General features: G+C 41.9%; 1 protein-coding gene across 1 annotated transcript in view; it reads right to left on the bottom strand.

Moving 5' to 3' along the window:
- Window positions 1-5,166: 5,166 nt before the first annotated feature.
- The window catches only part of TMEM116 (transmembrane protein 116), a gene marked incomplete at both ends in the record, with an annotated part of 49,695 nt that continues 32,847 nt past the window's right edge, over window positions 5,167-22,014 (bottom strand). Inside the window, 5 exons of the mRNA XM_080717758.1 lie at window positions 5,167-5,373; window positions 7,875-7,948; window positions 9,415-9,559; window positions 14,322-14,460; window positions 15,856-15,939. Of these exons, the coding sequence (XP_080573884.1) occupies window positions 5,167-5,373; window positions 7,875-7,948; window positions 9,415-9,559; window positions 14,322-14,460; window positions 15,856-15,939 (649 nt within the window). The remainder of the gene's footprint in view (window positions 5,374-7,874; window positions 7,949-9,414; window positions 9,560-14,321; window positions 14,461-15,855; window positions 15,940-22,014) is intronic.

Below are 22,014 nucleotides of genomic sequence, written 5' to 3' on the forward strand. Positions count from 1 at the left end.
AGCTCAGCCTCAGCAATTTCGAGTGACCTTGTTTCAAAATAAAAAATAACTGAGACAGAAGAATCATGGTTCACTGACCACTTCAGCTACTTACTCAAAATAAGGAATAAAAAATAAGGCTAGGGGTGCAGCTCAGAGGTAGAATACCCCTGGGTTCCAGCCCCAGTACCATGAAAGAAAGAAAGAAAGAAAAAAGAAAGAAAGAAAGAAAGAAAGAAAGAAAGAAAGAAAGAAGAAAGAGAAAGAAAGGGAGAAAGGGAGGGAGGGAGGAAGGAAGAAAGGAAGGAAGAACGAGGGCTGCCAAGCATGATTACACACTTTTAATCCCAGTACTTGGGAGGCTGAGATTTATGGCTAGCCTTGCTTGGCTACTTAGTTAGGCCCTCTGCAACTCGGTGAGACCGTTTCCAAATAAAACATAAATAGGCCCGAGGGTATAGCCCAGAGATAGAATCCCCCTGGATTCAATCCCCAGTTCTTAAAAAAAAAAAAAAAAAAGTTTACTTAAGTTACTATCTTGTTGACTGACAATAAGAAAGAACCTTTCCAGTCTTGGTATCAGCTCAGAGATAGCAGTTACTTATTTGGGAAGAGAACACAAAGCAAATGAAATATTAAAATTATCGAGCTCTAGAGCCAGGCGTGGTGGCTCATGCTTGTAATCCCAGCATTCGGGAGGCTGAGACTAGAGGATCACGGTTTGCGGACAGCCTCAGCTACTTAGTGAGGCCCTCTGGAACTCAGTGAGACCCGGTTTCAAAATAAAGAATAAAAAATAGGGCAGGGGGTGTAGCTTGGAGGTCAAATGCCCCTGGGTTCCATCCCAGGACCCGCAAAAAAAAAAAAAAAAAAAAAAAAAAAAAATCTAGCTCAGCGTGGTGATGTATGCTTGTAATCTCCGTGTTTGGGAGGCTGAGACAGGAGGATTGCCCAGGTTCGAAGTCAGCCTCAGCTACTTAGTGAGGCTCTCAGCAACATGGTGAGACCCTGTTTCCAAATAAAATATAAAATGGGTCTGGGAGTATAGCCCAGAGGTAGAAAGCCTCTGGTTTCCACCCCCAGTACTACCAAAAAAAAAAAAAAAAAAAAAAAAAAAAAGAAAGAAAAGAAATTCAGATCCTGCTTCAAAATAAAGAATAAAGAAGTAGAGCCAGGCATGGTGGTGCACGCTTGTAATCCCAGTACTTTGGAGGTTGAGACAAGAGGATTGCTGAAACAGGAGCTTCAAAGCCAGCCCCAGCTACTCACTGAGGCCCCTCCACAAATTAGTGAGACCTTGTTTCAAGATAAAGAATTTTTAAAAAAGTAGGGCTGGGAGTATAGCTTGGAGGTAGAATGCCCCTGGGTTCAAACCTCAATACTGAAAAAAAAAAAAAAAAGAAGTAGGTCTGGGGGTAGCTTGCCCCAGAGTTCCATCCCTAGTACTACACAAAAATAATCAATCAATCAGTGAATCAATCAATCAATCAATCATTCATTCATTCAGTGCCAGGCATCATTTAATCATTTTACATCTATTGTCTTTCTTTTTACTTTTCTTCCTTTTTTTTTTTGGTGTGTGTGTGTGTGTGTGTGTGTGTGTGTGTGTGTGTGTTTCTGAGGTTCTGAAAATTGAACTCAAGGGCATTCTAGTCTGACCTCCACTTCCAGCCCTCTTTATTCTTTATTTTGAAACAAAGTCTCACTAAGTTGCTGAAGCTGGCCTCAAACCTGCCATCTTGTGTCTCATTCTCCCAAGTACTAAGATTACAGTAGGTGTGTGTTACCATGCCTGGCTCCACTGATTTAATTTATCCCTCTCAGATCTGGGAATGAAGCTGAGTGGTAGCAAAATACTTGCCTCACATACAGGAAGCCCAGATTCTATCCCCAGAACTGTAAAAACAAAAACAAAATGTAAAACAAAACTTTTCAAATTCCTAATCAAACTTCCATATTGTACATGAGGAAACAGATCAATGAGTTTGCTCTCCAGCTAAACTATAGTGGTAGAACTCGTGTCCCTTCCCAAATATGATTGATGCTCACTGCCTTGTGATTATTTCTTTATTTATTTACTTATTGACTACTGAACTCAGGGTCATTCTGCAGAACTTCAAGTGACATTTCCAGCCCTTTTTATTATTATTGTTAATTATTATTGAAATGGTTTTGCTAAGTTGCATAAGGTCTTGCTAAATTCCTGAGGCTAGCCGGGCGTGGTGGCGCACGCTTGTAATCCTCGCGCTTGGGAGGCTGAGACAGGAGGATTGCATGGGTTCGAAGCCAGCCTCAGCTACTTAGTGAGGCTCTCAGCAACTCAGTGAGACCCTGTTTCCAAATAAAATATAAAAAAGGTCTGGGAATATAGCACGGAGGTAGAAAGCCTCTGGGTTCCATCCTCAGTATCACACACACAGAAAAAAAAAAAATCTTGAGGCTGGCCTTGAACCTGTGATCCTCCTGTTTCAGCCTCTCAAGTACTGTGATTACAAGTGTGAGGCACTAAGGCCAGCTCTCATAAGCCTTTCCTTCAATAAAAAAAACAAGAGGAGCCAGGCGTGGTGGTGCACACTTGTAATCCTCACCCTTGGGAGGCAGAGACAGGAGGATTGTGCAGGTTTGAAGCCAGCCGCGCTGGCTTAAGAGACCCTGTTTCCAAATAAAAAAATATATAAAATAAAATAGGGAGTGTAGCCCAGAGGTAGAAGGGCTTCCAGGAACCCCAGTAGCACACAAAAAAAAGAAAAAAGAAAGGAAGAAAGAAAGAAAGAAAGAAAGAAAGAAAGAAAGAAGGAAGAAAAAATTTGGGAGGCTGAGACAGGAGGATCGAGGTTTGCGGCCAGCCTTGCTACTTATTGAGGCGCTTTGCAACTCAGTAAGACCCTGTTTCAAAATGAAGAATAATTAATTAAATAATTGGTCTTGGGTATAGGTTGGAGGTAGAATGTATCTGGGTTCCATCCCAGGTACCACCACACACACACACACACACACACAAAAAAAAAAAAAAAAAAAAAAAGAGGAAGACATTTGATAAGTCCTCGTTACTCAGAACATGGCTTCTTTCTCAGACTCTACTAAAACCAAAGTTTTACCAGTAGATGCTGACCTCTGTTAAAACCTGACTACTCTGTAGTCATTATGAATTAAAGTGCCTTTTCCCTACTTTGGGTGGTAGTGGTGTTGGATGTCGTGTGTGTGTGTGTGTGTGTGTGTGTGTGTGTGTGTGTGTGTGTTACTGGGGATTGAAACCAGGGACATTCTACCTCTGAGCTATACTGAACACTCATTAAGAGCCTTAGAAATATTTTCAGGAGTTTAGACCTAAAATGGGAAAGAGTAAGAGTTTCCCAAGCCATGTACCTAGTTGCCCACGACTAAGCAAGCAAGCAAGCAGACCCTTCTGAAAGGTCAGGGAGATGTGCCTTAAGACAACCCAGAGTCATGATCCAGGAGCTCTTCATCATGTAAACAAGAGACATGGAGAGAGAAAGCTGGGCATAGTGGCCCATGCTTGTAATCCCAGTACTTGGTAGGCTGAGACAGGAGGATCACTGGTTCAAGGCCAGCCTCTGCAGCTTAGTGAGGCCTTAGGTAACTTAGTGAAATCCTGTTTCCAAATAAAATATAAAATCGGTCTGGAGGTATTAGCTGGGTTCCACCCCCAGTACCCGCCCCCCAAAAAAAAAAGACTGGAGAGAGATGGGGGATGGTATGTAACTTAAGCGCCTTGTTAGTATAATAAATTTCAAACTTACTCCTCCCCTCTCCAAAGTGAGAAACCAAGGGTATAAAAAATCATGTGAGCCCTTTGTTCGAAGCTCAGTTCCTTGAGTTTGTCAACTGAGCCATTTACCAGTAAATAAACAAACAAACCTGTCTCTGATTTTTGCCTCTGGAAATCCTGTCTCAGGAATTAGGGGGAAACTGAAGAGGGGAAGACTAAGTCTCCTGCAACAATACCCCCAGCCCAAGCCTTTTTAAAAATTTTTGTTTTGAAACAGGGTCTCACTAGTGGCTAAGAGTCTCAAACTTTAAATCCTCCTGTCTCAGCCTCCCAAGTACTGGGATTACAGGTGCATACCACTTTGCCCGGCTCCCTACTAGATCCTGATAGCATGGAGTAGCAGGTTGGCATCTTACTTAGTTCTGAGGGCACAGCTCACTGCAGATGTCCAATAAATGTTGACCAATAAACAGATGCCCAAATGAGTGATTTAACCAAAGTCAACCTTAAAAAGAAACAGAGCAAAGCCAGGCATGGTGGTGCATGCTTGTAATCTCAGTACTTGAGAGGCTGAGACAAGAGAACTACAGGTTCAAGACCAGCCTTAGCAATTTAGTGAGACCCTGTTTCAAAATAAAAAATATAGCTGAAGATGTAGTTCAATCTCTAGGACCACCACCAAAAACATAAACCAAAAAAATAAAAAAGGTCCAGGGGTATAGCTTGGAGGTAAAGTGCCGCTGGGTCCAACCAAACCAAACCAAACTAAACAAAACAAACCAAACCAGTGCAAGCAGAGCCCAGGGTGTGGCGCAGTAGGAGCAGAGAGGAAAGGCAAGTGCTCTGCTCTCACACAGAAGCGGGAGCGAGAACCAGCAAGGGGACTTAAAGATACATGCAGTCCCAGTGCCACATGCCCAGAGCCTGTTGCACCCCACCTGCCAGGTTACTACCCAATAAATCCATCATGAGAGATTTATCTGCTGATGAGATTACAACTCTTATTAGTGATATTAACTGGGAACATTAATACATTAGCTCTTTAGGGGACACGCCATATCTATCCATAACACTAAGAGAGTATGACAACAATGGCAAGACCTGAGCACGCTGTTGTGGGTCCCCCAATTCCCCTGTAACCATGGAGCCTCGATATGACACACAGAAATAATAACCCAAGATTTATTTTTTTCAGAAGAGATTCAGACAAATCTAGTATCATCAAAGTAATCTGATTCTCTCTCTTAGATGAAAAGTGGCTTTATTTCTCTGAACAGAAAATAACAAGAGTTTCTTCCCAATTCACTTAGAATAGCTACTAACATGGCTCCATATTCCTTTTCACTTCTGTAATCCAGAGCATGGCTAGAAAAGATGCAGGATGTGGTTCCCTAACATTCTTCCCAGTCCATGAGTGTGAAATAATTCCTGTTTTTGGATGTTCCAGTACTGAAATTTCAAAGAATGGTAGAGGAGCTAGTAGCAAAAGCAACGGTAGGCTTTAGCGGGCCTAGGCTCCTGCTGTAGACTCTCTTCTGTGAACATAACAATGGTGTCTGGGTATCTGCGTCACGTTGAGCTTCTTGCTTTAGCTGCTGGAACCTATGCTGCGTCCAGCTGTATATTCCACAGTTGAGCAGACCCTGGGATGTTGCTGTCAGAGCCTGGAGGAGATGCAGGGCAATGGAGGCTCACTCTTCAGGTTTGCAGAGATCCAGGAATAAGCCCACAACCCTCATGTATGAAGAATGGTTACATTTCTCCTATCTCAAACATCAAGGTCTGGTATCTATCTTTCATATTTTTCTAGCTCTTCTTGGACTTACTATTAATACTGTACCCGAACATAAATGACTGAGACTTGGTTATATTTCTTAGTATATACATAAGGACAAGGAAGTGGCGTTCGTTCGTTCATTCATTCATTCATTCATTCATTCATTCATTTTGTGGTACTGGGAATGGAACCCAGGGGCATTCTACCTCCGAGCTACACCTACACCACCAGAGCTTTTTTTTTGCGGTACTGGGGCTAGAACCCAGTGAATTCTACCTCTGAGCTATAGCTCCAGCCCCATTTTTTATTCTTTATTTTGAAACAGGGTCTCACTGAGTTTCAAAGGGCCTAAGTAGTTGAGGCTGTCCACGAACTGCAATCCTCCTGTCTCAGCCTCCCGAATGCTGGGATTACAAAGGTGTGACACCAGGCCTGGCCCTAGCACTATTTTTTAATGGTTTATTTTGAAACAAGGTCTCACTAAGTTGCAGGGGACCTTACTAAGTAGATGAGGCTGGCCTCAAACCATGATCCTCCTGTCTCAGCCTCCCAAGTCCTGGGATTACAAGCGTGCACCACCACACCTGGCTGCCATTTTGTGTGTGTGTGTGTGATACTGGGGTTGGAACCCAGGGGCTTTCTACCTCCGGGCTTACTCCCAGACCTATTTTATACTTTATTTGGAAACAGGGTCTCACTAAATTGCTGAGAGCCTCACTAAGTAGCTGAGGTTGGCTTTTTTTTTTTTTTTTTTTTTTTGTGGGTCTGGGGATGGAACTCAGGAGCATTTGACCTCCGAGCTATACCCCCTGCCCTATTTTATATTCTTTATTTTGAAACCGGGTCTCACTGAGTTGCAGAGGGCCTCACTAAGTAGCTGAGGCTGTCCGCGAACCGTGATCCTCCAGGTCTCAGCCTCTCAAATACTGGGATTACAAGTGTGCGTCACGCCCGGCGCTGAGGCTGGCTTCGAACCTGTGTGATCCTCCTGTCTCAGCCTCCCAAGCGCGGGGATTACAAGCGTGCCCACCACGCCCAGCTCTGGCTGCCATTTTTTATTGGTCAATTTCTGAGAAAATTGCATTATCAGCATAGTTGGATAGTCCAAGAAGTCCTTCAATCTGCTAAAGGAGGGAAAGGGAAAATCATTCTATTACCTTCACCCCATTCATTCACTGAAAAAGCCAATTTAACCCATTCAGTTTATTCTGGATTGAAAAGAGTCATCACTACCAATGTTTCATAAGAATAGATCTTACTGTTTTTTTTTAATATTAATTCTCATTCTCTCTCTCCTCTCTCTCTCTCTCTCTCTCTCTCTCTCTCTCTCTCTGTACTAAGCATTGCTATTTTATTATTAATTTTATTATTTTTTCTTTTGTGATACTGGGGATTGAACCCAGTGGCATCTTACCTCTGAGCTACATTCCCAGCCCCCCTTTTAATTTTTATTTTTGAAACAGGATCTAAGTTGATAAGAGTCTCACTACTTACTGAGACTGTCTTCACACCTGAGATCTTGCTGTCTCGGTCTGCCAGGTCCTGGGGTTCTAGGAGGCACCACCACGCCTAGCTCCCTCTGAGCTACCCCCCAGTCCTATTTTATTTTTATTTGAAACAGGGCTTTGCTAGGTTGAGAGTCTTACCACTTCCTAAGGCTGTAATTGAACCTGTGAGCCTCCTGACTCAGCCTCCTAAGTACTGGAATTCCAGGTGTGTGCCACCACACCTGATTGTGTGTGTGTGTGTGTGTGTGTGTGTGTGTGTGTGTGTGTGTGTGATATTAGGAATGAAACTCATGGTCATTCTACTTCTGAGCTAAACCCAGTTCTATTTTATTCTTTTATTTTGAAACAGGGTCTCATTAAGTTGTAAAGGGCCTCACTAAGTTGCTGAGGCTAGCCACAAACCTGAGATACTCCTGTCTTAGCCTCCCAAGTACTGGAATTACAAGTGTGTACCACCATGCCTGGCTTTATTTTTAAGTTTGAAACAGCATCTCTCTAAGTTGCTAAGGGCCTTGCTAAGTTGTTGAGGCTGTCCTTAAACCTTCCATCTTCCTTTCCCAGTCTGCTAAGTGCTGGGATTACAGGTATGCCACCATGCCTGGCTTTTATTGCTCATCTCTTAAAAACACATCAACAAAATGAATTTGACTAGAGATACATATGTTCTGGAGTGCACAGCAGCACTCTTACTATAGCATTTATTTTGGCTATGAGGAAATTTATACCTTCTTTATAACTGGGCATTAAATAATACATGTTCTCTTTTGTAACATAGAAAAAAATATCCAGAGGGGGAAAATTTGTGCTTATGGAGAACCAGCAGTGTAAGAGAATAGGATAAATAGCCATGATCAGAGATTCTGGATCATGACGGTCTTACCTGGAGAACAGAGAGGCCCATGTGTAACGTGGTGTCCTGCAACTTGGTCAGCTTTATGATTATCAGCATGACAGCTGTAAACACAATGTGTAAGTCATGTTGTTAGTTCTCACTACCTGAAGCATAAAGTTCCTTAACTCATACCTGATCACGAGTTTATTTGTTTGTTTATTTATTGTGGGTCTGGGGATGGAACCCAGAGGCATTTGACCTCCGAGCTCTACTCCCTGCCCTATTTTTTTATTCTATATTTTGAAACAGGGTCTCACTGAATTGCAGAGGGCCTCACTAGGTAACTGAGGCTTTCCATGAACTGCGATCCTCTGGTCTCAGCCTCCCGAATCCTGGGATTACAAGCATGTACCACCACGTCCGGCTATGAGCATGACTTTAAAAAGGAAACTATAAGTATGTAGGTAACCAGTAGCAAAATTAGCCACTTTTCTAAACAACAGGCTACTGACTTCTAGTCCTTACTGATTAAACTTTGTAGATTATCAGTGTGGTAATGGTAGCAAAATATGACACAGTAAGATAATATTGTTTTCTATAAATAATGACTGAACCCAGTGGCAATTTACCACTACTACTACTTCCCCAGCACTTTTTATTTTTATTTATTTTTTGCAGTACTAGGGATGGAATACAGGGCATTCTACCTCCAAGCTATACCCCCAGCCCTATTTTTTAATCTTTATTTTGAAACAGTGTGTCACTGAGTTGCAAAGGGACCCACTAAGTAGCGGAGGCTGTCCATGAACCGTGATACTTGTGTCTCAGCCTCCCAAATGCTGAGATTACAAGCGTGCACCACCATGCCCTGCTCCCAGGACTTTTTTTAAATTTTGAGACAGGGTCTTCTTACATTACCCAGGCTGGGCTTCAGCTTGAGATTCTCTTTCCTCAGCCTCCCAAGTAGTTGGAATTATAGGAGTGTACACTGTACTCAGCAGAAGATATTTACACTACTTAGCATTTCAAAATTTACCAAGTTCTAGCTGGGGGTGGTGGCACACGCTTATAATCCCTGTGTTCGGGAGGCTGAGACAGGAGGATTGCGCAGGTTCGAAGCCAGCCTTAGCTACTTAGTGAGGCTCTCGGCAACTTAGTGAGACCCTGTTTCCAAATAAAGTATAAAATAGGTCTGGAAGTATAGCCCGGAGGTAGAAAGCCCCTGGGTTCCACCCCTGGTACCACCAAAAAAGAAAAAAAAAAAAAGAAATTACCAAGTTCTTTCATAAACATTATTCAATCCTCACTACCAATTTGTATATTATGAAGTGCAGGTGTTAATATCTGATTTCTGTCATATCCCCTCTTATCAGGCTGCATCTCATGCCTAATTATCTTAACTTCTAAAATATAAGAAGAAAAAAGAAGTGGACAGGGTCAGGGAAAACTGGAAATATGGTGGAGCCAACATAAATTTCACAAACTGGACAGGAATTTGTAGTCATCTTCCTTGGTAAGATGACTTTGCTTTATCAGAACCCAATGGTTGCCCTCTTGATTGCCCACCCCTTCTTGTTAAGATACCCACCTGGGCCCCAGCAGCATAAGAAGGCCACTGGGTAAAAGCGCATTCGCTGTTCCATAGTGTGAATCACTGCCCACTGTTCACTCCCCAGAAATCCAGTCGATGTCATAAACTTCTTACACAAGGTTCGGGCTTGAATGAGTAAGACCTAAATATGAGTATAGCAGTATTGAGTTTGCCTAAGGTTTAGTAAAATTTCCCATCATCATTTCATTTATTTTTTGTTAAAATTATTTATTTGCGGTATTGGGGTAGAACCCAGGGGCATTCTACCTCTAAGCAACATCCCCAGCCCTATTTTTTATTCTTTATTTTGAAACAGGGTCTCACTGAGTTGCAAAGGGCCTCACTAAGTAGCTGAGGCTGGCTGCAAACCACGATCCTCCTGTCTCAGCCCCCCAAATGCTGGGATGACAAGCGTGTGCCATCATGCTTGGCTTCCCATCATTTTAGAAGGCTCATTCTCTAAGCATCTCAGCAGAAAAGACCATTATCCTGTCTTTTCTATCTGAGATCAGGCTTTCTTCTGAGAGAAAATTACTCAGAGTAAATTTGACCAAGGACATGGACAGATAATAGCCAAACTTGTGGTTGTCATGTTCAAGACATGAGCCTTACAACAACACTCAGGTACTCCCATCCCCCAGGCTATGCACACCATACATGAGAAGTTAAAAGTAAACTATAACCTGACCCTCTTTTAAATATTTTTTAGAGTCGGGCATGGTGGCGCACGCTTGTGATCCCCATACTTGGGAGGCTGAGACAGAAGGATCACAGGTTTGGGGCCAGCCTCAGCTACTTAGTGAGGCCCTCAGCAACTTAGTGTAACTCTGCTTCAAACTAAAGAATAAAAACAGGGCTGGGGGAGTAGCTCAGAGGGAAAATGCCTGTGGGTTCCATCCCAGTATGGCAAAAAAAAAAAAAAAATTAGAGATTGTTCTTTCTATGTTTAATACATTGAAATACTTCAATACAATGGCTAAGCTTAAATTCCACTCTAAAAGTTTTAGAAAGTCTCTTCTTGTTTTAAATAGAAAATAGATTGTTTTCAGCCAGGTGTGGTGGCACACGCTTGCAATCCGAGCATTTGGGAGGCTGAAACCGGAGGATCGCGGTTCGCAGACAGCCTCAGCTACTTAGGCCCTCCGCAACTTAGTGAGACCCTATTTCAAAATAAAGAATAAAAATAGGGCAGGGGGTGTGGCTCGGAGGTCAAATTCCCCTAGGTTCCATCCCCAGACCTGCAAAAAAAAAAAAAAAAAAAAAAAAAAAGAAAATAGATTGTTTTCCCTTCCATTTGTAAGCTAGCTGGAAAATTTTTAACTAATAAAAGAAATACAAATAAATTCAGAAGTCCAAGTATGTGTGTGTTTGTGTGTGCACGCTTGCACACATGCGTGTACTGCTGGGGATTGAACTCATAGATGTTCTACCTCTGAGCTACATTCCTAGTCCTTTTTATTTTTTAAATTCCTCTTTTTTTGTGGCACCAGAGATTGAAATCAGGGCCCTAATTTTTATTTTTGTTTTGAAACAGTCTCACTAGGTTGACGAGAGTCTCACCACTTTCTGAGGCTGTCCTCTAACCAGCCTGCCAAGTACTGAGGTCACAGGTGTGCACCACCATGCCCAGCTTTATGTTTTTATTTTGAAAATGAGTCTCCCAGGAGGATCATGCAGGTTCAAAGCCAGCTGCGCATGCTGGTTTAGGAGACCCTGTTTCCAACTAAAAAATGTAAAAATAGGTCTGGAAGTTTAGCCCGGAGGTAGAAGGGCTTCCAGGAACCCCAGTACAACAACAACAACAAAAAAAAAAAAAAAAAAAAAAAAAAAAAAGAGAGAGAAAGAAGGAAAATGAGTCTCCATTTGGGAGGCTGAGACCAGAGGATGGCGGTTTGTGGCCAGCCTCAGCTGCTTAGTGAGGCCCTCTGCAACTCAGTGAGACCCGGTTTCAAAATAAAGAATAAAAAATAGGGCAGGGGAGTAGCTCAGAGGTTGAATGCCCCTGGGTCCCATTCCCAGACCCCCCCAAAAAAAAAAGAAAAAGAAAGAAAAGAAAAAGAAAATGAGTCTCACTAAGTTGCTGAGGGACTTGCTAAATTGTGGAGGCTGGCCTGGAATCTGCGATTCTTTTGCCTCAACCTCACAGATACTGGGATAATCGGTGTGTGCCACCATACCCAGCTCAGCCCTGGCTGTTCTAAAGAAGCAAACAGAGCTGGGCACACAACCTCCTAGTACTTGGGAGGTTGAGATAACTGAATATCAATTCCAAGCTAACCATGGCAACGGACCAAAACCCTGTCTCAAAATAAAAAATAAGAAGGGCTATGGATATATAGCTCAGTGTCAGAATTAAATCCCTAGTACCACAAAGTAAGTAAATAAGCAAACAAGCATACAAGAATCTTCAGGATTACAGGCTTTGAGAAACCTATCTCTATTTTCAACCAGTTCCAAAGGTAAGCCATCAGTGCCATTTTGTGTGTGGGGGGGAAGGAAGGTGGGTACTGGGGATAGAATCCAGGGGTATTCTACCTCCAAGCTACACCTTTAGCCCTATTTTATGTATTTATTTATTTATTTATTGAAGTACTAAACAGGGTCTCACTAAGTTGCAGAGGGCCTCACTAAGTAGCTGAGGCTGGCTGCAAACCTGCAATCCTCCTGTCAGCCTCCCAAGTACTGGGATTACAAGTGTGCACCATGATGCCTAGCTTCTATTCTTTTCTTTCCTTTTATTTTATTTTTTGCGGGTTTGGAGATGGAACCCGGGGGCATTTGACCTCCGAGCTACACCCCCTGCCCTATTTTTTATTCTTTTATTTTGAAACCTGGTCTCACTAAGTTGCAGAGGGCCTCACTAAATAGCTGAGGCTGTCCGAGAACCATGATCCTCCAGTCTCAGCCTCTCGAATACTGGGATTACAAGCGTGCACTACCACGTCTGGCTTATTCATTTATTTTAAAACAGGGTCTCACTATGTGAGACCTAAGTTATGGAGGGACTAAGTTGCTGAGGCTGGCTGTGAACCTGTGATTCTCCCATCTCAGAGTACTGAGATTATAAGCATGTGCCACCACACCCAGATCAATACCATTTTAATATAAAGTAGTCATTACTTACAAAGTTGTTGATTTGAGCTAAGCTATCTCTATAGCTTATGTTTGAACTGTGAAAGGAAATGTCCCATACTTCTACCTGGTCCACAGGTGTTAGCAAAAACAAAACAAAACAAAACAAAACACCATAGGAATAATTTTGTCTGTAGATAGCTAGCTTGTAATTCCTCAATTAGATTAGAAGAGAATGGTGGTGCATGCTTGTAATCCCAGTACTTGGAAAGCTGAGATTGGAGGATTAAAGATTGCAGGAGAGCCTCTGCAACTTAGTGAGGCCCTCTGCAACTCAGTAAGACCCTATTTTAAAATAAAAAATAAAATAAGGTGTTGGAAAGCCAGGTGTGGTGGCACACTTTTGTAATCCCATCATTTTGGAGGCGGAGACCAGAGGATTGCGGTTCACAGACAACCTCAGCTATTTAGCGAGGCCCTTCGCAACAGGTCTCTGTGAAACCCTGTTTCAAAAATAAAAAAAAAAGTAAAGCCAGGCATGGTGGCACACGCTCGTAATCCCCGTGCTTGGGAGGCTGAGACAGGAGGATCGCACAGGTTCGAAGCCAGCCTCAACACTTAGTGAGGCTCTCAGCAACTTAGTTGAGACCCTCTTTCCAAATAAAATATAAAATAGGTCTGGGAGTATATCCCAGAGGTAGAAAGGCCCTGGATTCTACTCTCAGAACCACCAAAAACAAAAACAAAAATTAAAACTAGGGCTGGGGGGTGTAGCTCAGAAGTATAATGCCCCTAGATTCCATCCCCAGTACTGTAATAAATAAACAAACAAACAAACAAACAAACAGACTAAAAAATAGGGCTGGGGGGTATATCCTGGAGGTAGAATGCCCCTGGGTTCAATCCCCAGTACCAAAAAAAAAAAAAAAAAAAAAAAATAGGGTGTTGGAGTTGTAGCTCAGAGGTAGAATCCTCCTGGGTTCTCTCCTCAGTACAAAATAATACTAATACTAACAACGATAACAAGAGGAGAAAATGATACTAAAAGTAGGTAGATACGGCAAATAAAAAGGAATACTAGCTTACTGCTTTTGTACTGGGGATTTATGCATATATAACTTACTATCACTTGGCTGATTAATTTTACATCATTCTGGTATTATCAAATGAGTACATGAAAACTGCACAAGCCACTTTAACCTGTTAGACAGCATAAATGCAAACTTATAGCCGAAAACATTAAGAACACTTTCATTATTTCAAAAATTAAATCAAACAATGTCCTATGTCCAATATATTGTTCTATATAAGGGTTTTTGGTCTGGGCCTCCATAGGATGCAACAAAACATATGGTAATTCTAGAGCGACTATAATTTTCACATAAGTACAAACTTTTTTTCCAATTCATTATTTGATTTTAGGAAGTCCAAAAATCTGAGGTGGTAATTACATTGTTAAGATCCCTTATCTGGGCATGGTGGCCCACACCTGTAATCCCAGTACTTGGGAGGCTGAGACAGGAGGATTGTGGTTCATGGTCAGCCTCAGCTATTTAGTGAGGCCCTCTGCAACTTGGTGAGACCCTGTTAAAATAAAGAATATAAGTCAGGTTGGGATGCAGTAGCTCAGCTTAGAGACAGAACGCCCTGGGTTCCATCCCCTGTACCACAAAAGAAAGAGAAAAAAACAAAACCTCTTTGCCACTTTCTTAGTGCATAGGAGCATAGGAAGTGCCTTCCCACCTTGTCTTTCCTAGGTCATGCTTGGGATTACTGGCCTGTCCCCTCTAGTCCTCCCAATTTTCACAAAGCCAGGTAGAGTGGTAACGTACCATAATAGTGAGGAGGCTGAGTAAAAAGCTGGCCAGGAAAATGGCAATACCATAAACATAAAGTGTGCTGCAGACAGATGTGTTGTCAGAAGGCAGATGTTCAGCCATGGCTAATGGTGGTGAGTGCATCATGATACACCTAGGAAGAAAAAAAAATTGCCAAGAGTACTGTGTGTGGTGGCGTACACCTGTAATCCCAGTACTTGGGAGGCTGAGACAGGAGAATCGCAGGTTACCAACCAGCCTCATCCACTTAGCGAGGCCTCCTGTGCGCCTCCTGTCTCAATCTCCCAAGTATCAGCTTTATAGGTGCGTGCCACCACGACTGGCACTCACTAACTTCTGTTGCACTGAGTACCTCCTATTTTACATCTGTTTTTGTTATGTTTTTGTGGTACTGGGTATTGAACCCAGGGACTTTCTACCTTTGAAGTAACCTCCTACTCAAGTCCTTTTACTTATTCAGTGTTTTGTTTTGTTTTTGAGGTACTGGGGATGGAACCCAGGGGCATTCTATCTCCAACCTACATACACTCCAGCCCAATTTTTTATTCTTTATTTTGAAACAAAGTCTCACTGAGTTGCAAAGGGCCTAATTAAGTAACTGAGGCTGCCTGCGAACTGCATTTATTTATGTATTTTTTATTTTTTTATTTTTTGGTACTGGGGTTCCTGGAAGCCCCTCTACCTCCGGGCTACACTCCCAGACTTATTTTATATCTTTTATTTGGAAATGGTCTCTTAGGCCAGCACGGCTGACTTCGAACCTGCGTGATCCTCCTGTCTCCGCCTCCCAAGCGCGGGGATTATAAGTGTGTGCCACCACGCCCGGCCTTTATTTCTATTTTTTGCAGTACTGGGAATTGAACCAAGGTACCTCTGAACTATGCTCTCAGCCCTATTTTTTATTCTTTCTTTCTTTATATTTTTTGTGGTACTGGGGGTCGAACCCAGAGGCTTTCTACCTCCAGGCTATACTCCCAGACCTATTTTATATTTTATTTAGAAACAGGGTCTCACTAAGTTGCTGAGAGCCTCACTAAGTAGCTGAGGCTGGCTTCGAACCTGTGAGATCCTCCTGTCTCAGCCTCCCAAGCGTGGGGATTACAAGATTGTGCCACCGCACCCGGCTAATATTCTTTATTTTGAAACAGGGTCTCACTAAGTTAATGAAAGTCTCACTACTTGCTGAAGCTGTCCTTAAACCCGCGATCCTCCTGTCTCAGGCTCTCAACTACTGGGATTACAAGCATGCACCACCACACCCAGCTAAAGACCCTGTTAGTGTGTAATTACACTTATTATTTTACTAACTCTTGCCTGTAAGATTTTCTCCTTTCCATAGACATATAATTTTGTATTTATGTTATGTTCTTACTTACATATTTTTAGCCTTGACTATCCTTTGTTCTATAGTACATTTCCATACAAGCACCTTGGCCACAAGGTGTGTAGAACGTCTTTCTCCAGTTCTATTAGAGAAAAGATCAAGTGTGGTCTAAAGATGGAAATGATAGGATTCACTCCTCCTTACCTGTGGCTCTGGCTGAAGTTTCGGAAGCATTCTCTGGCATTGCCCACACAGAACACAGGTGTCATCAATAGCAGAGGTATTGCACTGGGAGAAAAAATATTTTGTCCTAATATTCAGAATTTTTCCTGCCCTATCCCTTTTTGTAGAGTATTCTCTTCCCATGCCCAATTACATCCCTTCACCAATTTCCACAATCATATATACATTAATTTTTCAAGGAAACCTGAAAACACAGGCACAGTGTTATATGGCTGGAATCTCAGTACTTGAGAGGCTGAGAAAGGAGGATCTCAGGTTTGACACCAGCCTAACAACTTAAGAGACACCTTTAGTAACTTAACAAGACCCTGTTTCAAAATTTAAAAGGTGGGGCGGGTGTTGTGGCACACACATGTAATCCTAGCATTTGGGAGGCTGAGAGAGGAGGATCGTGGTTCGCGGACAGCCTCAGCTGCTTACTGAGGAGGCCCTTTGCAACTCAGTGAGACCCTGTTTCATAATAAAAAATAAAAAATAGGGCTGGGAGCAGGGCGTGGTGGCACACACTTGTAATCCCCACGCTTGGGAGGCTGAGACAGGAGGATCACACAGGTTCAAAACCAGCCTCAGCTACTTAGTGAGGCTCTCAGCAACTTAGTGAGACCCTGTTTCCAAATAAAATATTTAAAAAGTCTGGGAGTATAGCCTGGAGGTAGAAAGCCTCTGGGTTCCACCCCCAGTACTAAATAAATAAATAAATAAATAGGTCTGGGGGTGTAGCTTGGAGGTAGAATGCCCCTGGGTTCCATCCCAGTACTGAAAAACAAAGCCCAGCATAGTGGCGCACACTAGTAATCACAGTTCTTGGGAGCCTGGCAGGAGAATCTGGGTTCGTGGCCAACCTCAGCTAGTTAATGAGGCCCTCTGCAATGTAGTGAGACCCTGTTTCAAAATAAAGAATAAAAAATCTGGTTAGGGGTGTAGTCTGGAGGTAAAATGCCCCCGGGTTCCATCTCCAGTACCACAAAAAAAAAAAAAAAAAAAAAAAGAAAGAAAGAAAGAAAGAAAGAAATTTTAAAGTCAATGGGGGTGTAGTTCTGAGGTAAAATGCACTTGGGTTTAACCCCAGTATCCCCAAAAGGATAAGAAAATAAAAGAAGGAAAGAAAAAAAAGAGAGGGAGGAAGGAAGAAATGGTAATACATCTTGAATACCTTCAGTATCTTTATTTCCTAGTTTCTAGGAAGTACAGTAGAAAATGAATTTAGTAGCTAATGGTTTTTGTTGTTTTGGTAATGAGAATTATTGAATCCAGAAGCATTCTACCTCTGAGCTACAACCTCAGGCCTTGTTATTATTTTGTTAATTTTATTTTATTTAAAGTTTATTTGTGGTACTGGGGATGAAACCCAGGTGCATTCTATCCCAGAGTTACACCCCAGTCTTGATTTCTTATTTGGAAACAAGGTCTGAATAAGTTGCTGAGAGCCTCACTAAATTGTCAAGGCTGGATTTGAACCTGTGATCCTCCTGTTATTTTTTATTTTTTATGCGGGTCTGAGGATGGAACCCAGGGGCATTTGACCTCCGAGCTACACCCCCTGCCCTATTTTTTATTCTTTATTTTGAAACAGTGTCTCACTAAGATGCAGAGAGCCTTACTGAGTAGCTGAGGCTGTCCACAAACTGCGATCCTCCAGTCTCAGCCTCCCAAATGCTGGGATTACAAGCGTGCGCCACCACGCCCAGCTCCTGTTATTGTTTGCTTTTCTGTTTTTTTGCGGTACTGGGGATAGAACCCACAGGCAATCTACCACCAAGCTATACCCTCAGCCTATTTTTTTTATTTATTTTTATTTTTTTATTATTTTTTTTGGTACTCGGGATAGAACATAGGGGCATTCTACTTCCGAGCTACAGTCCCAGCCCTATTTTTTATTCTTTATTTTGAAACAGGGTCTTGCCCAGCGTGGTGGCGCACGCTTGTAATCCCCGCGCTTGGGAGGCAAAGACAGGAGGATGGCACAGGTTTGAAGCCAGCCGCACTGGCTTAAGAGACCCTGTTTCCAAATTTAAAAAAAATATATAAGATATGTCTGGGAGTGTAGCCCGGAGTTAGAAGGGCCTCCAGGAACCCCAGTACCATCAAAAATAAATAAATAAGTAAATAAGTAAATAAATAAATATGAAACAGGGTCTCACTGAATTGCAAAGGGCCTCACTAAGTAGTGGCTGAGGCTATCTTCAAACTGAAGATCCTCCCATCTCAGCTTCCCAAATGCTGGTATTACAAGCGTGCGCCACCACGTCCTGTTTATTTTTTCTTTTATTTATTTATTTTTTTTTTATTTTTGGTGGTACTGGGGGTGGAACCCAGAGGCTTTCTACCTCCGGGCTATACTCCCAGACCTATTTTCTATTTTATTTGGAGACAGGGTCTAAGTTGCTGAGAGCCTCACTAAGTAGCTGAGGCTGGCTCTGAACCTGTGTGATCCTCCTGTCTCAGCCTCCCAAGCGTGGGGATTACAAGCGTGCGCCACCACGCCTGGCTTTTTCCTTTATTTTGAAAAAGAGTTTCACTAAGAAACTCTTTATGAAATAGCTAAATAGCTGAGGTTGGCCTCACTAAATAGCTGAGGTTGGCCCACGAACCTACAATTTTCCTGTCTCAATCTTCCAAGTACTTGAATTACAATTGTGCACACCATGCCTAGCTCAACTTATTCTTTTTATTTTTTATTTTTTAAAAAATTATTTATTTTTATTTTTTAATTTATTTAATTTTTTATTTATTTTATTGGTGCACTGTATTCATACATCATAATGGGATAAAAATAATACTTTTGTAGACATACATGCACACATCGCCCAGTTAACCCCTACCCGATCCCCACCCCATTCTCTCCCCATCCCTCCTTCCCATGCTTGGCTTAGTGGTTGACATCTAGTATTATAGCAATTTATCCAATATTAACGTTGATAATCTCACATAACAGTTTCATTTGTCTGATACCAAGCTTTTGATGACTTAAAGATAACATTTCAATATTTCTTTTTGCTTTCTTTCTTACCAGAGAATATTTCTTTCTTTTTCTTTTTTAAGGTGGAACTATCATATATTTATTTATTTATTTTTCACAAAAAATCTATCCTAATATGGAATATGGACTCTAGATACCCAAAACGATCTCGAAGAAGAACAAAGCTAGAAGATGTATATTTTCTGATTTCAAACCATATAAAGCTACAATAATTGAAACAGTGTAGTACTGTTCTAAAGGCAGATATATAAACCATTGGCGTTAAATAAAAGCATAGAGATAAATTCTTCCATATATTGTCAAGTTATTTTTGACAAGGTTTCCACGAACATTTGGTGGAGGAAATAATTATCTTTTAACTAAATATTTTTGAAAAATAATAATTACATGAAAAAGAATAAAATTGGACCCTTACCTAACACATATACAAATATTAACTCAAAATAGATAAAAGACCTAAATATAAATCTTAAGACTATAAACTTTTAGAAGAAAATCTGGGTCATAAAACCTCACAACATTGAAATTGGCAGGGATTTCTTGGATATGATTTCAATGGCACAGGCAACAAAAGGGTAAACAAACTCCCTAAAAAATAAGAGCATATTGTATATCCAAAGATAATGAAAACAGAGTTAAAAGTTACTGATAGAATGGGATAAAATATTTCCAAATGCTATATCTGAAGGTATATTAATATTCCAACTAGAAATCCTAAAAATTAGCAACAATAAAAACAATACAATTTAGAGATAGGTAAAAGACTAACATAAATAATGAATCTCCACAGATAACCAATCTTAGTTGTCTGTTGGATGGAAAATCTTGTTTCTCTGGTTCTGGTGTGTGTTACCTATTTCTTCTCTGTAGTTAATCTCTTTGAGTATTTTCTCTAGCGCTGGTTTTGAAGACATAAATTCCTTCAGTTTCTGTTTGTCATGGAAGTTTCTTATTTACCCATCTAATTTGATAGAAAGTTTTGCTGGGTAGGAAATTTTTGGCTGGAAGTTGTTTTCTTTCAGAGTTTGGAATATGTTACTCCAAGCCCTTCTGGCTTTCATGACTTAGTTTGGGAAGTCTGGAGTGATTCTAATTGGTTTGCCTCTGAATGTCACTTGGCCCTTTGTTTTTGTTGCCTTTAAGATTCTCTGCTTGGCTTCCACATTGGTCATTTTGACAATTATGTGGCATGGGGATCCTCTTCTCTGATCCTGTCTAAGGGAGTTCTATAAGTTTCCTGGACCTGTATATCGACCTCTTGCTCTATGTTTGGAAAATTTTCTGCTATTACTTCCTTGAAGAGATTGTTGATCCCTTTGGTTTTACCTTCTTTTCCCTCCTCTATTCCAATTATTCTTAGGTTAGCTCTCTTAAAATGAGCCCATATTTCTTCAATGTCAGATTCCTGCTGTTGGATATTTTTTTCTAAATTAGAAACTATGTGTTCATTTTTTGAATGATCATCTTCTAAGAGCGAGATTCTATTCTCCATGTGGTCTAGTCGGTTGTTTGTACTTTGAATTGAGGCCTTTACTTCATTAATTGCATCCTTTATTTCTTTTTGGCTTTCTCTGAATTCTTTTCGAAATACCTCTATTATTTCTACAGTTATTTTCCTGATTTGATCTTCTAGAAATCTCTGAATTTCTGTTTTATTTCAGGTTCTGATGTTGTGAGGTTGTGGGCATTCATTGCTCCATTGTTATTCCTCTTTCCCATGATTTCGGAAGTTTGTGCCTTCTCTGGGTTCTTTCCTTGGGTCACTACGACTTCACTTAAGGTGCTCTGGATCTCGAGTCTGTGGTATCTCAGTCCCCACTACTCCTTTACTGGGTTGTATGGCAGAGTCTCAGACCCAGGGAGTCAATCGAGGCTGCTTTAGACCATGGGGGGGTGCCAGGTTGGGCGTTCTCCTATGGTGTGATATCTCTGCCACCGCCACTCCCCCACTGGGTCAAGTCCCTGGGAGTACAGTACTGAAGATTGAACCCAGGGGCAATCTACCACCGAGCTACACCCCCAGCCCGATTTTTTATTTTTTACTTGAAAGAAGGTCTCACTAACTGAGGGTCTCACTGATAAATCATGTCCCTCTCCTCCCTCAAGTGACCACTGCGGGGACAGGAGGTGGAACCCTGGAAGCTGAGATATCTCAAGACTCCAAGTGCGGAGAGACATACTTGAGATAGTCAGACTACAGGTGGCCAGCACTCCCATGCTTAGTCCCACCTCCCAAAAGAGCGGATTAAAAACAGAAGTCCTTCTGCTCTGCCATGTGGGCTACTCAGCGGGCCAATCCAGACTACTTGCAACTCTCCAGACAGATGGCTCTTTGATCCCTTTTTCAGCCCGCTGAACTCGCCCCTAACCCTGAAGGTACCGAATTCTTTCAGATTAAGGTAGATTTCTGTTATCTGCTTTGCCTCCTTCACTGTCTCCCCAAGCCCCAACACTCCTAGTTCAACCTTTCATTCACTAAGTAGCTGAGTCACAAACCAAGATCCTCCCGCCTCAGCCTCCCAAGTACTGGGATTACAGATGTGCACCACCACTCCTGGCTCAATAAAATAATTTTTTAAAAAAGCAAAGTAGCCAGGCATGGTGGCGCATGCTTGTAATCCCTGCACTTGGGAGGCTGAGACAGGAGGATCGCGCAGGTTTGAAGCCAGCCTCAGCTGCTTAGTGAGACTCTCAGCAACTTAGTGAGACCCTGTTTCCAAAGAAAATATAAAATGGGTCTGGGAGTATAATCCGGAGGTAGAAAGCCTCTGGGTTCCACCCTCAGTACCTCCAAAATAAATAAATAAATAAATAAATAAATTTTAAAAAAAGCAAAGTAATGCCAGGCATGGCAGTGCATACTTGTAATCAGCATTGGGAGGCTGAGACAGGAGGATCCTGATTCGGGGACAAGCTCAGTTACTTAGTAAGGCCCTTTGCAACTCAGTGAGACCCTGTTTCAAAAATAAAGAATAAAGCCGGGGTGGCGCATGCTTGTAATCCCAGTCCTTGGGAGGCTGAGACAGGAGGATCACACAGGTTCAGAGCCAGCCTCAGCTACTTAGTGAGACCCTATTTCCAAATAAAGTATAAAATAGGTCTGGAAGTATAGCCTAAAGGTAGAAAAACCCCTGGGTTCC

The sequence above is a fragment of the Muscardinus avellanarius genome (assembly GCF_963383645.1).
Source record: "Muscardinus avellanarius genome assembly, chromosome: 21".
Taxonomy (NCBI): domain Eukaryota; kingdom Metazoa; phylum Chordata; class Mammalia; order Rodentia; family Gliridae; genus Muscardinus; species Muscardinus avellanarius.